The sequence below is a fragment of the Callithrix jacchus genome, chromosome 4, assembly GCF_049354715.1.
Source record: "Callithrix jacchus isolate 240 chromosome 4, calJac240_pri, whole genome shotgun sequence".
NCBI lineage: Eukaryota > Metazoa > Chordata > Mammalia > Primates > Cebidae > Callithrix > Callithrix jacchus.
Window position 1 is genome coordinate 89,531,992 of NC_133505.1, and position 15,334 is coordinate 89,547,325.

General features: G+C 37.2%; 1 protein-coding gene across 30 annotated transcripts in view; it reads left to right on the forward strand.

Annotated features, from left to right (window-relative positions):
• Positions 1 to 2,765, forward strand: part of CYB5R4 (cytochrome b5 reductase 4) — a 105,035-nt gene extending 102,270 nt beyond the window's left edge. For all 30 annotated transcript variants that reach the window (XM_054254209.2, XM_054254212.2, XM_054254211.2 and 27 more), the window contains one exon: positions 2,165 to 2,765. In XM_054254209.2, the coding sequence (XP_054110184.1) occupies positions 2,165 to 2,219 (55 nt within the window). In that variant the 3' untranslated portion in view covers positions 2,220 to 2,765. The remainder of the gene's footprint in view (positions 1 to 2,164) is intronic.
• Positions 2,766 to 15,334: the final 12,569 nt, after the last annotated feature.

Below are 15,334 nucleotides of genomic sequence, written 5' to 3' on the forward strand. Positions count from 1 at the left end.
AACCTGTATGGCTTTTTTTTCCCCTCAGTTTTATTTTAGAGCCAGTCTTTCAATGCTGTACTAGCTGGCTTACCCAGAATTGCTCAGGGGTATTTATTAATCATTACATATAGATTTCTCCTGTTACTCTTGAACATGCTGCATAGAGTTGCCTTTTGAGATGTAACTTGATTCGCATCAGTACTTATAATTCATAGTAGCTGCCCTTGTGACTTTCATTTGGGACTCATTTCTTTGGTTTCCTTATCTTCGTCATCTTAATGGATGTGGTATATTTTTCTTGATTGGCAATTATATGGGTTTCTTATTATAGCTTTTACTGTTCTGAAAAATGAGTCTTTTTTGCTATGTCCACTCCTAGAGTGCTCCAAAGTTAATCTCATGTCTGCTACATAGATTATATTATAAATATAGCCATCCCAGACATATTCTCCATATTTGGTGAACATTTGTCAATTTGTGTGATGTGATAACAGAAAAAGACTCAGAAGCCTATTTTATTTATATGTGTGTATATATGCAGCTTATCATTACTTGGCCAATAATGGTTCTTTTATCCACTAAATATGCAGTTTATTGCAGATTAGTAAAACAGTCTCTGCTCTAAAGGACCATGCTCTCTAGTCTTAGAAACTGTAATAATAATTTATTTATTATTTATATATCATACTGATAAATAAAGTATGACTCAGAGCACCATAAATATCTTACTGGAGATAAAATCAAGTATTATGGGAATTCAGGGGGGGTCAGGTTACTACCTAGCAATGAGTGTGTTGGAGAGACAAGAGCTGCATTGTCAAAAAAAGTCATGTGCACTGCATGTGGACTAAAACCTACCAGTCAGGAGAGATGGAGAAGGGGATAGTACAGGCAGGGAGAACCAGCAGTTGCATTAGGGATGCAGATATACAAGACTAGACTGGTTTGGCTAGAGTGAAGCTGCTGCCTGGGACAACAGGATGGAATAGTAGGGTGGGCCCAGATACTGAGAGGCATAACTACTCCATTGCGTGGCCCTCTACTCCCGTGCTCTACTGGCCCTTTGTGTGAGTATGTGTATGCCCTCTGGGAGCCGCCAGCTGGGGTTTAAATTCCAGGTCTACCACTTACAAGCATCTTGCAGTCATTTACTGGATGTCCTAGGGTAGTTCTTAACCTTGCTAAGCTTTAGTATACTTATCTACAAAAATGAATAAATAATACATGAACATGTGAAGTGCCTGGCAAAGTGACTACATATAATAAAGTAAGCAGTAAAAAAAGTAGTTACTATACTGTTTTCCCAGTTGACTATGCAGTATTTCTGTTTTTCCTGTTCAGTAGGGGGAGAATGAAGTTAGAATGGTAGGCGAATTAACTCCTTTCTTTGAAAACTGGTGAATAAAGAAGAAGAAAAATCAAACATTTATTCTGCCTTTGGTATATGAGCCATACTACTGAATAAACACAGAATAAATGAGCAGATATTTTTCTTTATGGGATTCTTCACCTGATTAATGAAGAAAGAATGATAGAAGTAGAATATCGCCAGTTGCAGTGCGTAATAAACTAATGGATCTATACATAGACCGTAATGGTAACTAACATCTGAAAAGAGAAGCAACCGTTTATTATATGCCTTCTGATAGAGGAACATTACCTATCAAATAGTCTTGTCAGAAAGATTTGAACCTATGTCTGATCAAGCCTCTAGATCCAATTATTAAGTTCTGGAAAATATGAGGATGTAGAGACATTAAGGAATACCACAGGGATGTAGAAAAATGAAGGTTTTAGGAGACTCAACAGATAAATATTTGATTTTTGTCAACAAATAAATTGCAGGATGGAGTGGGGATCTGGGGGATGTTATAGATTAAAAGATGCCTAAAAGACTTAGGAGACAATCATATTAAGTAAATTTTAATTGGATCTTGATTCAAACAATTTTTAAAATTATGGCAGTTACGAGATAGTTGAAAATTTGAACACTGATTAGATGTTTCATGATATTTAGGAGTTACTAATCACTAATTTTTTTAGAAGTGTTTTTTTGTTTTTTTAAAAAAACTACATAGTAAATGGGGAAGATGAAAAAGCATCATGATTACGGTGATAAAGTGCTCTTATTTCTTCATTTTAAAACATTTTCCCTAAGAAACATGTGCTTTTTATTTTTCAGGTTGCTGCATGATCTCAACTTTTCCAAAAATGAGATCCACAGTTTTACAGCATAATGAAGAGCTGTCATTATCCTTTATTCAGCTAGTTTATCTAACTTTGTGATTGCTTAGGGTTTTTTAAGAGAACATTTTTGTACATAATAAAAGGTTAACTAGAATCCAGGGGGCTTCAGTTTCTTAAATGAAATCAAATGTTCCTTAAGTACAGGTAACTTCTTGGCTTTTTTATGTACCATAACTTATTTTACTACTGATATTTGACCTGGAAAGTTAATCATGGCAACAAATACATCCAGGATTCTTTGTTATGAATCACAAATTTTCTTGCCATATAAATTGTATCACTGTTCTACAATAAGCACTTGTGTTTTATGACACGATAAAGTAAATGATCACTTTGATCACATTTCTATGCTGTAAAATGTCTTATTAGCAATACAGATTAAATTTTACATTGCATTGTTAACTCAGGAAATGATCATTTATGTCCTTGTTATTGAAACATAGAATGTTATAACTTATTAAGTGATACAAACATTGTTGTGTGTATGTATGGCATTGATGCAGAATAGAATAAAATCATACTTAAGTTCTTTTTAATCCTTGTGGTAGAAGTGTGGTTGAATGCAACAATATTGGGCCAGTATCATAAGGGGAATTTTAAAAGGCAGCAATAAAATATATTAGAGAGATGTCATGCATGCACCTTTGGATGAGGGGTGTTAACAGAGCTTGAGAGAGGAAACGTTGATAACTATTTTTATTCTTAGCCAAAAACAAAGGCATTAGGAAAGAGAATGAAAGTGTAGTTGCTAGTTCCACAGCCTAAAATTATTTGGTGCTTTGAAATGGGTTGAATTTTAGTTTGTTTTTAGTCTATCTAAACCAGCTGGGAATATGGGGAACGTTCTGTCCTGAATGGTTCTTTTCCTGGTTGGCAGCTTTCTCCACAGCTGGTGGTTCGGGGCAGGGAACCCTCTTAGGTTCTTGTGTGTGGGCAACTTATTTTCCCTCCCTGAAAGTTGCCTTGTGCACCTTGCAAATACTTTCAGAGATTCAGATCAGCAAAGGGTTTGAATAATAGTCATTGTGAGCTTTTCATGAGGAAACTATTGAATGCATAGGTAGCAACTGTCTAAGCTACTAGATTTTTCAGTCTTAGTATAGCAGCAGTGTTTTTGCAGAAATAGTGGATGGAAAGAGTCTCCAATTTATCTGTAAATGATTTTGTAAATAGATAAATCTTCACTGAATTAATAGTACACTCAAGAGGAACACAATATTAATGTTCCCCAAGTTACAGACACCCAGCTTGTGAAGCTTCCCATGTGCAAATGACTGGTTGTACTCTGTCACTTTTTTTGTGTGCCTCTTGTCTTCTGTAGCCAATTTCACCGTTATTATTATTCACAAGACAGGAATCTAGCTGTCCTGGCTGGCAGTGTGCCCTGATAGCTAATAAGAACTTTTTCTAGTTGAGTGCCTTCTCACTACTTCCTTTTTTCCATCTAAGGGTGAAGTGATTTGGCTCTCTGTCCTCACCCAAATCTCATATCAGATTGTAATTCCTACATGTCGAGAAAGGGTCCTGGTGGGAGGTGATTGGATCATGGGGGTGGTTTCCCCCATGTGTTTTATGACACATCTGTTCCCGTGTTGGTGAGTGAGTTTTCATGAGATCTGATGGTTTAAAAGTATGGCAGTTCCTCCCCACCTCCTGCTGCCTTATGAAGAATGTCCTTGCTGCTTCCTTGCCTTCTACCATAATTGTATGTTTCCCAAAGCCTCCCCAGCCATGCAGAACTGTGAGTCAAGTAAACCTCTTTTCTTCATAAACTCCCCAGTCTCAGGTAATTCTTTATAGCAGCGTAAAAATGGACTAATACAAAAAAAGATGATGTACCACTTTTTTTGGTTTGTTTGCAGTGAATCAATGAAATCTAACTTAGCCAGCGTCTTTCTCATTTTTTCTAATCCTCCTTTTTCCTCTCTCTCCAGTCCCAAGCAACAGAATCTCCTCTCTGTTAATCTCTTATTTGTAATGCTTCCTCATTCCTCCTTTTAAGTTTTATATTTTAGAACAAATCCGTAAGTATCTCCTGGTAATCTCCACTCATATGACTTTATCAACTTACATGTTAATAATTCCCAAACAGGAGTCATTAATTTGAGAATCAGCTGATTCTTCAGTTTTCAGTATCGATTTACCTCCTGCACACCACACCCTCCAGCTAGTAAGCCATTCTACAACTATTAGGGATCAACATCAATGTTCCCGTCTCCAGTCTGACTCTTCCACCTAACCCTGTCCTATCATCCCTCAGCTGGATTAGTACAGTAGCCTGATAATTCATCTTCATGCTGCAGTCTGATCTCCTAAAATTTATTCTCCATTCCAAATTACTCTAGAAGGACTTGGAGAAAAAAATCCCCAGATAGAGCCTCAGTCTTCCAGGTAATACAACCAAATACTGCAGAGCATAAATAGGAGTATAGCTTATCACTGTTATTTTCAAGCAAATAACTCAAAGACTCCTACATCACATATTTGCAATGAATAAAAAGAATTATGCTCAAAGTCACATTTGCTTGCAAATTCTGCTTTTAAAAAGATGTTTACATATTTTCTATTGCTGCTAGATCAGATTACTACAAACTTAGTAGCTTAAAACAACATCAATTTATCTCACAGTTCCATGGCACAGAAATCTAGGCACAATATGTCTCAACTGGGTCCCCTGCTGAAAGCCTCACAAGGCTGAAATCAGATTGTCAACTGAGCTGAGCTCTTAGCTAGGGAATCTAAGGGGAAGTCCCTAGGCAAGAGTTCTTTTAACCTCATTTAGGTTGATGGTAGATTTCAGTTCCTTGCAGTTGTAGGACTGAGTTCCCCATTTCCTTGCTGGCTGTTAGCTGTGGGCTGGTCTTTGTTTCCTGAATCTACCCACATTCCTTCTCATGCTTTCCTTGTGGCCCCCTTTGCCATTGGTAGGCGTATCTCATGCTTTCAGTCTCTCTGAATTCCCCTCTGCCATATCTTCTTGCCCTAGTGAGAGAAAGTTCACTGTTGTTAAGATCTCACGTGGTTAGATTGGACCCACCCAGATATCCAGGGTAGTGTTCCTAGTTTAAGATCTATAATCTTAATTACAGCTGTAAAGCTCCTTTTCCTGTATAATATTCAAAGGTTGCAGGCATTTGGGTGTTGACATCTTTGATGGGCACATTTGGTCTACCACAGACTATAAAAAGAACAGAGAAATTTGTCCAAGATAAGATGATTAGATTTTGTCTAGTTAGGGGCCCTTGCTATGGGCCCTCACTTTTTACCTTAATGTAACAGAGCATAGGAGGAGCTTTCTCACCCCAGAAGAGTCAACTTCATTATGTTGGCAAAGATGTGGGTACAACCTGCTCTGTGATCTACCCTCTCAACCATGCAAGCTTGTCCTGAACCAGTTTGTGGCTGACTCTGTTGATAACAGACCCATTTTGAGGCAGGAAAAAAAAAACAGATTCTTATGGTCTACAGTATTTTACATTGTGGCAAATAAATTATAAAGGAAAGATGAAGTCTCAACTAGTTTCAGTCTCTTGGTCTTTCAACATTGGTTTTACTGTGAAATCATCTTCACCCAGTATTGCAAGTTTAGCAGACCTCAAAACAGAATGCCACAGTAATCTGAAAATTCAAAAATGAGTTTACTTTCTTTGCTAAAGTTCCCTTTTGATACAGAGGCTCCATTCATGGGAGACATTATCTTGGGTGCAGCATCATACATAGAGTTAAAAAATGTAGAAACAACCCAAACATTCTGATACGGTTTATCTGTGTCCCTGCCCAAATATCATCTTGAATTCTATTCATAATTCCCACGTGTTGTGGGAGGGACCTGGTGGGAGATAATTTGAATCATGGGGGCAGTTTCCCCCATACTGTTCTCAAGGTAGTGAATAACTCTCTTGAGATCTGGTGGTTTTATCAGGGTTTTCCACTTGTGCATCTCAGTCACTTTCTCTTGCTGCCACCATGTAAGAAGTACCTTCCACCTCCCACCATGATTCTGAGTCCTCCCCAGCGATGTGGAACTGTAAGTCCAATTAAACCTATTTTTCTTCCCAGTCTCAGGTAAGTCTTTATCAGCAGTGTAAAAATGTACCAATATATTAAATTGGTACCAGTAGAGTGGGTGTTGATGAAAAGATATCTGAAAATGTGGAAGCAACTTAGGAACTGGGTAACAGGCAAAGATTGGAACAGTTTGGAGGACTCAGCAGAGACAGGAAAATGTGCGAAAGTTTGGAACTTCCTCGAGACTTGTTGAATGGCTTTGACAGAAATATTGATAATGATATAAATAATGAAATCCAGGCTGAGGTGGTCTCAGATGGAGATGCAAAACCTATTGGGAACTAGAACAAAGGTGACTCTTGTTATGTTTTAACAAAGAGACTGGTGGCATTTTGCCCCTGCCCTGGATATTTGTGGATCTTTGAACTTGAGAGAGGTGGTTTAGGGTATCTGATGGAAGAAATTTCTAAGGAGCAAAGCATTCAAGAGGTGACTTAGGTGCCGTTAAAGGTATTCAGTTTTAAAAGGGAAGCAGAGCCTAAAAGTTCAGAAAATTAGCAGCCTGACAATGCAATAGAAAAAAAAAAATCCCATTTTCTGAGGAAAATTTCAAGCTGCCTGTAAATATTTGCATAAGTAACAAGGAGCCAAATGTTAATCACCAAGACCCCAAAAAATGCCTCCTGGGCATGTCAGAGACCTTTGAGTCAGCCTCTCCCATCACAGACCCAGAGGTCTAGGAGGGAAAAAAAAATGGTTTTGTAGGCAGGGCCCAGGGTCCTTGTGCTGTGTGCAGTCCAGGGATTTGGTTCCCTGTGTCCCAGCCTCTCCAGCTGTGGCTCAAAGGGACCAGTGTAGAGCTTTGGTCCTGGCTTCAGAGGGTGCAAGCCTTGAGTTTTGGCAGCTTCTATGTGGTGGTGCATCTGTGAGTGTACAGAAGTCATGAATTGGGGTTTGGGAACCTCTACTTAGATTTCAGAAGATGTGTGGAAATGCCTGGATTCCCAGGCAGAAATTTGCTACAGTGGCAGGGCTCTCATGGAGCACCTCTGCTAGGACAGTGCAGAAGGGAAATGTGGGATCCCCACACAGATCCTTACTGGGGCACTGCCTAGTGGAGCTATGAGAAGAGGGCCAACATCCTCCAGACCCCAGAATGGGTAGATCGACTTATAGCTTGCACCTTCCACCTGGAAAAGCTGCAGACACTCAACACCAGCCCAGAAAAGCAGCCAGGAGGGAGGCTGTACCCAAAAAGCCGCAGGGTCAGAGCTGCCCAAGATCATGGGAACCCACCTCTTGTATCAGTGCGACCTGGACATGAGACCTAGAATCAAAGGAGATCATTTTGGAGCCTTAAAATTTGACTGTCCTACTGGATCTTGGTTTTGCATGGGCCCTGTAACCTCTTTGTTTTGGCCAATTTCTCCAATTTGGAATGGCTGTATTTACCCAATAACTGTACCCCCATTGTATCTAGGAAGTAACTAACTCACTTTTGATTTTACAGCTCATAGGTGGAAGGGATTTGCCTTGCCTCAGATGAGACTTTTAACTATGGACTTTGGGGTTAATGCTGGAATGAGTTAAAATGTTGGGGTACTATTGGGAAGTCATGATTGGTTTTGAAATGTGCAGACATGAGATTGGGTGGGCTCTGTGTCCCCACCCAAATTACATCTTGAATTGTACACCCGTAATTCTCATGCGTTATGGAAGGAACCCAGTGTGAGATAATTTGAATCATGGAGGCAGTTTCCTCCATATTGTTCTCATGGGAGTGAATAAGTCTTATGAGATCTGATGGTTTTATCAGGGGGTTCTGCTTTTGCATGTTACTTATTTTCTCTTGTTGCTGCCATGTAAGAAGTGCCTTTTAACCTCCCACAATGATTCTGAAGCCTCCCCAGTCATGTGGAGCTGTAAGTCCAATTAAACCTCTTTTTCTTCCGAGTCTTGGGTATATCTTTATCAGCAGTATGAAAACAGACTAATAAACATCCAATCAATGGATATATGGATAAACAAAATAGAATGTATCCATAAAATGGAATATTGTTTGGCACAAATGAAGTACTGATGCATGCTACAACACGAATGAACCTTGAAAACACTATGCTGAGTAAAGAAGCCAGTTACAAAACAGCATGTGTATGATTCTATTCCTATGAAATGTCTAGAACAGGCAAATCTATGAGACATAAAGTAACTAAATGGTTGCTCAGGGAATACAGGAGTAGGAGATAATAACTAAGGGGTTGGGAGGGTGTTTTTTTGAAATGCTAAAATGTTCTGAAGTTGACTGTGGTTGTGGTTGCACATACTTATGAACATACCAAAAAATATTAAACTGTACATTTTAAGTGGGTGAATTGTATCTAATTTGAACAGTATCTCAATAAAGATATAAGATTTAGAAGTGTTTTGGATACTAAGACTAAACTAGAAAGAACACAAGAGCAAATACATATTATATAAGAAGAAGAGTGAAAAAATGTTAATCTTTTAAAAAGTAAAAAGGATACTAGAGGAAGTGGTAAATATTGAAGATAGATAAAGAATATTGAACATATGAATAATAGTAGTCCTTGAAGATAAAAATCAAAGCAAAGGAAAAGAATACTAAAAACTCTGCTTAATGAAAAATCATTCTGCAATTAACAAAAATAATTGAAATTAATGTTGAAAGAGCACAACAGAGAATATTCATCCAAAAAGACCAACATTAATATAATTTGTAGTAAAATTACCAAACCATAAAAAGCCTTTAGTTATCTAAACAAAAACTAATTACTTAAAAGGGAATGAAAATTAGATTATTACAAGATTTTTCAACAGCAGTTGGCCAATGCCTTAAGAAAGTGTTGTACCACATTTGATATCCTGAAGGAAAAAAATTGTGAGCCAAGGATTTTACACCCAACAAAACTTAATTGTGAACATAAGGCATAAACCAGTATAGAATGCAAAAACCTGAAAAATATTGTTTTCCAAAGCCTTTCCTAAGGAGTATACAAAAGAAGAAGCTTTAGACAACCAGAAAGATTAGTGAGTCATCAATAAAAGGATTGGTGGAGAATATTATAGAACTAAAATGAAATAAGGGTTCAAAGAGTATAGATATATGCTAAACTATTTCAGTAGTTTTGGCAGTGGTTGTATTAGTATTGCTATTCTGAAGATGTGAAATGATGCAAATGCATAATAAAAAAAATGTCATCTGGTCTCCAGTCTCTCTGTATTTTCCTTTTAAATATTTCTGGGATAAATTGGATTAAAATTAGCTCTGTTGATCAAACTATTATTAAACTTGGAGAAGAATTTTCGCTAAGTACAACTTGTAGAGAACTAGACTGTGACATGCAATCAAAGGTCCACAGTACTACCTCCCTCATGGTTCAGTCAGACCACACAAGATCTTTCCTGTTTTGTTTTGTTTTGTTTTTTCTTAGAGTTTCACTTTTTGCCCAGGCCGGAGGGCAATGGCACGATCTTGGCTTACTGCAACCTCTGCCTCCTGGGTTCAAGTGATTCTCCTGCCTCAGTGAGTAGCTGGGATTACAGGCTCACGCCATGACACCCAGATAATTTTGTATTTTTAGTAGAGGCAGAGTTTCACTACGTTGGCCTGGCTGGTCTCAAACCCCTGGCCTCAGGTGATCTACCTGCCTCAGCTTCCCAAAGTTGTGGGATTGCAGGCGTGAACCACTGCACTGAGCAAAAAGATCTTTCCAAAGGAGAAAATGGTAATTTTATTCTTCTTTGTAAGACTTATTTTTAAGGCAATCACAGTTTCTGTCTTATCCACTAGCACTTCACACCTAAAGATTGTTAAGTCCCCAAAATAATTGTGTATGAACCAGGTAGAAGACTATCAGAAGCAACATGAGTACTGGAAGGTGTAGTTTCCACAAGTAAAGTTCTATGAGGGGAAACAGGAACAAGAGGGTTATTAGCAGTGTATGCTAAGGGTTTACAATGTTGATGCTTTCAGTTTTTTTCAGAATGTGAGAAAATCAGGCTTGAGAAAATTTTATGTTAGATAATCCATGCTAGGGAAAAAGAAAAAAAAAAAACACTGGAAATTGAGTTAGGAGTTGTGCATGTGAACCATCTAGCTATAGATCTTAAAAGGAATTGGAACAGCACACAAACAGGCAAAAATAGGGACTAAGACAGTTACCTGTCTGTTGAAAAGATCAGGGCAAGGTTACCCCTCATTCAAAATTAAGTATTTTTTTAAAATCCAAAATAGGATTTATTCTAGCATAATACAAAAATATAAGGAAAAGAGGAATATCATTTCAAGGATTCTAGAGGAAGAGCAAAGCTCTTCTCATTGGTTTTAATTTGCACTTGTCTGATGTCTAACCAGGTTGAATATGTTATCACGTGCTCATTGGCTATTCATGTATTGTCTTTTGTAGGGCATCTGTTTAATCTTTTGCCTATGTTTAATTGGGTTGTTTGTTTTCATATTGACTTGTAAGCTTTATGTATTCTGGATACAAGAGCTTGGTCAGATATGTTTTGTGATATTTTCTTCGAATTTGTGATAAAATCTTATGTGCATTTTCAGTTGTTAGTGCTTAATTCAAGAATAAGCTTAGAGATATAAGTCCATTTAGGTTTGACCTTAATAAAACTGTGAAATAAGTAATAGTACATGCAGCAACTTTGAAGTCGATGTGTAAATAACTGAAACAAGAAAGAACTCCAGTGGCCGAGTGGGGAGAATTTTTGGAGCAGATAGACATGAAAGGCAAGCAAGTAATGACAAACAGGGCCATGATGAGACAACTTCAAGTTTGGTCAATAATAAACACATTAAATCATGAAAGTCATTACTCTAGCCATGAAGGCAAAGAACATACAAACATTGCATAAGCTTGGCTAGGTTAGGAGGAACAAATCACTTACATGTTTTTGTATATTTTGTCCATTGCTTTATAAACCAAAAAGTATCTGAGGCAGGTCTCAATCTGTAAATTTATTTTGCCAAGGTTAAGGACATGCTCGGAGGAAAAAAACAAAGTCATAGAAACAGTCTGTGGTCTGTGCCTTTCTCCAAAGATGAATTTAAAAGCTTCAATATTCAAAGGGGGAAAGTAGGCTGCAGAATGTTGCAAGAGAAAAGGAACAGGTAGGGGAATAGTCAATTACGTATTCACTAAATGAGCATTTTACATAAGATAAGGTAAACATAGAGTAGCTACCTGTGGAGATATTTATCCTCTTATATGTAGCTATTTACTTAGGAACAAAAGGAAATGCTGTATCTTGCATGACACAACTTTCAGCTTGATTTTTTTCTTTTGGCACAGCAAATTGGGGTCCAAGTTTTTATTTCCCTTTTACATTTATCTTCCCTTTCATTTTAAAATCTTTCAGAGAAGGTATTTTAATAGAAATGAGTGTCTGGTCTTGGCTTTCACCTGATCGCTTATGACTATGACGGTTTATTCCTGGATGGATGGGTCTCAGGTTGTTAGGCAAGCTCATTTTTAGTAGACTGTGAAGTACCACATCCCATGAAGCAAAAACAGGGGCAGTAAGGGAGAAAGAGAACAGAGAAAAAAGGAGGAAATAAAAACAAAAAGGGAGAACAATCCCAGAAAACTATATAGGCCATATTACCCTGAAGTCTATTATCAGTAGGCAGGTATGAAATGGTTTATGTATATAAATATGTTGCTGTTATTTTCCATTGAAGTTTAAGTTGTTGAGCTACAGTTCACAGGGCTTTAAGAAAAGTGCAGCTTAATTTTTTTTAGTGATTTCAAATCTGGGAAAAGGAAAAGAAAGTGAAATATTATTTTGGAGATTTGTAGCTACAGAAAATTTAGGATTCAGCCCAAATTGCAGAAAATAATAAAAATGGAAAAACACAGGACAAGCTAGAATGTTATTAATAATAACAGGTGTACTATAGTGTTTTTTTGTTTGTTTTTGAGACGGAGTTTCGCTCTTGTTACCCAGGCTGGAGTGCAATGGCGCGATCACGGCTCACAACATCCACCTCCTGGGTTCAGGCAATTCTCCTTCCTCAGCCTTCCAAGTAGCTGGGATTACAGGTGCGCGCCACCGTGCCCAGCTAATTTTTTTGTATTTTGAGTAGAGATGGGGTTTCACCATGTTGACCAGGATGGTCTCGATCTCTTGACCTCGTGATCCACCCACCTCAGCCTCCCAAAGTGCTGGGATTACAGGCTTGAGCCACCGCGCCTGGCCTATAGTTTATTTTTAAATGTAATTTTTCTCTCCAATTCCCCAATTTTATTAAAGACAAAATGATAATAGTACTAATGTATTTGTAAAATAAGTTTTATTATACTTGGCTTGATTATTTGCTTAAAGTGCAGCAAGAATAATCATTTGCCATATAGGCTCTCTTCAAAAAAAAAAAGTTTTGCTGGAAACTTTTCCATAAGAAAGCTAAGATTAGACCTTTTTAAAAGCCTCAAGCTCAGCCAAGGATTTATCTGTGCCCACTGATACCTGAATGAATTGGATTAACTCCTTTCTTTGTGAGGTCCCAAGAAAACTTGGGGTTCCTGGACCTGTCAGAAAGTGACATTCCTTACTTACCAGAAGTTAGAACCCTGTAAAGGACAAGGTATGAGGCCAGCTTTTCTAAGGGGCTTTTATCAATTTCATAAGTCAGCCTTATTTTCTCAAGGCCATCTGAAACTATGTCATTCCAGTCAAAAGCTTTATAAAATAACCATGTCTCCAATTATGTCCAGTTATGAAAGAAAACAAATTCTTGTTGAACTTATGCAAATAACTATATTGCCATAAGTTCAGAATACTCACAAATAGTTTCCAAATTTTGGAGAAATTAGGTAGAAAGGAATTATGTTTTAAATCTTGCTCATTAGCGTATACTCAATTTTTAAAAGCTATAAATAGCTTAAAAGAAGAGAAAGTGTCCTTGACTCTGACAAACAGAACAAAAATAATCAGCAAATGTTATAAACAAGTCATAAAATAGTATTTAAGTATTTATTAGTTCAGTCCATGCAATTAACTTCCATTCTGCTTGATACTGGATCAGCAAACTTCATGAATACATTCAGCTCTCCATAGTCCTGGAAGTTTTTTGCTCTATTTCAATGGCACAATTTCTTTTTTTAATCTTTTTTTTTTTTGAGTTGGAGTTTTGTTCTTGTTCACCAGACTGGAGTACAACTTTCTTTTTCAAATTCAGAGTTTATGTTCTGACATAGGATTTTCCAATTAGCCATCTTAGCCCATGGTGATTGGAACAGAAAGGGGACTGTTTTATTGTAGTGTCTATTTAGAGTCAGCCTGTGTGGATGTCCTTAAAATAAGAAGAGTAGATGGAGATAAAGTTGGAGAGAGAGAGAGACAATGCTGCATTACAGTTCTGTTTCCTCATTTAAAACATGCTGAGAAAAGCAGTTATTTGTGCTCTGCAGTTGTTCTTTAAACATGTATAAAGGAAAAGCCTTCTGAAATTTTTAGTAAAATACATCCAAGTGTTTGTTATGCTGAGGGTTTCCACATTGAGCAAGTTATTGTATTTGCATAAGAATTGTCACAGGCAATTCTCAGAATAGCCACCTACTTGAGGAAAAAAATCACAAAATAATTACACAGCATCTAGGTTTTGTTACATTTCATATATTGTGTGGTATCTTTTAATATACTTGTCATATTTTAAAATATTGGATTTATTCTAAACTTTTGTTAGGTGGAAATTCTGCACAATAAACCATTAGAAGAAGGTGCGCTGTCCCTCACCTAGTTAAGAAGTGGCAAAGGAAACCAAAGACAGGGTTCCTTGCACTCAAGGTGGTTTCAGGAAGAGAACACAACACATTCATAAGCACTATAAGAAGGTGCTGTGCACTCAGTAATAAAACCCTGGAGCTCTGTCCTATTGTACTGGAATGACTTTCTCAGATAACTACTGGTTCCCTCAAGCCCCAACATAAAAGTCTGGGCTGCAGAGGAAGGCCTTACATTTGTGCATGAGGTGTTCTGTGAAATGTAGAGCAACATTCTTGGAGGTGTTTTTACTCCTAAATGTTTTCTTGGCCATGAAATCTTTAATAATAATGGCTCATATTTATATAGTGCTTTTTAAAATTTTTATGAGTACATAGTAGATTTATATATTTATGGGGTATATGAGATATTTTGATACAGGCATACAATGTATAATCATCCCCTCAGGGTAAATGGAATATCTGTCACCTCCAGCATTTATCCTTTATGTTACAAACAATTTACTTACACTCTTAGTTATTTTTAAATGTACAATTTTTATTGACAATAGTAACCCTGTTGTGCTATGAAACACTAGGTCTTATTCATTTTTTTTCTATTTTTTTGGTATCCATTAACCATCCTCACTTCCTTCCAATCTCCCCACTACCCTTCCCAACCTCTGGTTACCATCCTTCTTTTCTCTATCTTCAGGAGTTCAATTGTTTTAATGTTTAGCTCTCACAAATAAGTGAGAACATGCAAAGTTTGTCTTTCTGTGTCTGGCATATTTCACTTAACATAATGACCTCCAGTTCTATTCATGTTGTTGCAAGTGACACATGACAGGGTCTCCCATTTTTATGGCTGAATAGTACTCCATCATGTATTATGTACCAAATTTTCTTTGTCCATTTGTCTATTATTGGACACTTAAGTTGGTTCCAAATCTTAGCTAATGCAAATAGTGCTTCAATAAACATGGGAGTACGTATATCTCTTTAATATCCTGACCTCATTTGAGGGGGGGTATTACCTAGCAGTGGGATTGTTGGATCATATGGTAGCTCTATTTTTAGTTGTGTGAGGAACCTCCAAACTATTCTCTCTAGTGGTTGTAGTAATTTACATTCCCACCAACAGTGTACAAATTCTGCAAATCTTCAACAATTCATTATTGCCTGTCTTTTGGATCAAAGCCATTTTAACTGGGATGAGATGATATCTCATTACAGTTTTGATTTGCATTTCTCTGATGATCAGTCATGTTCATTATCCTTTAATAGTAGATGGATAGAATAGCACCATTTTATATACCTGTTTGCTCTTATTATGTCTTCTTTTGAAAAATGTCTATTCAAAT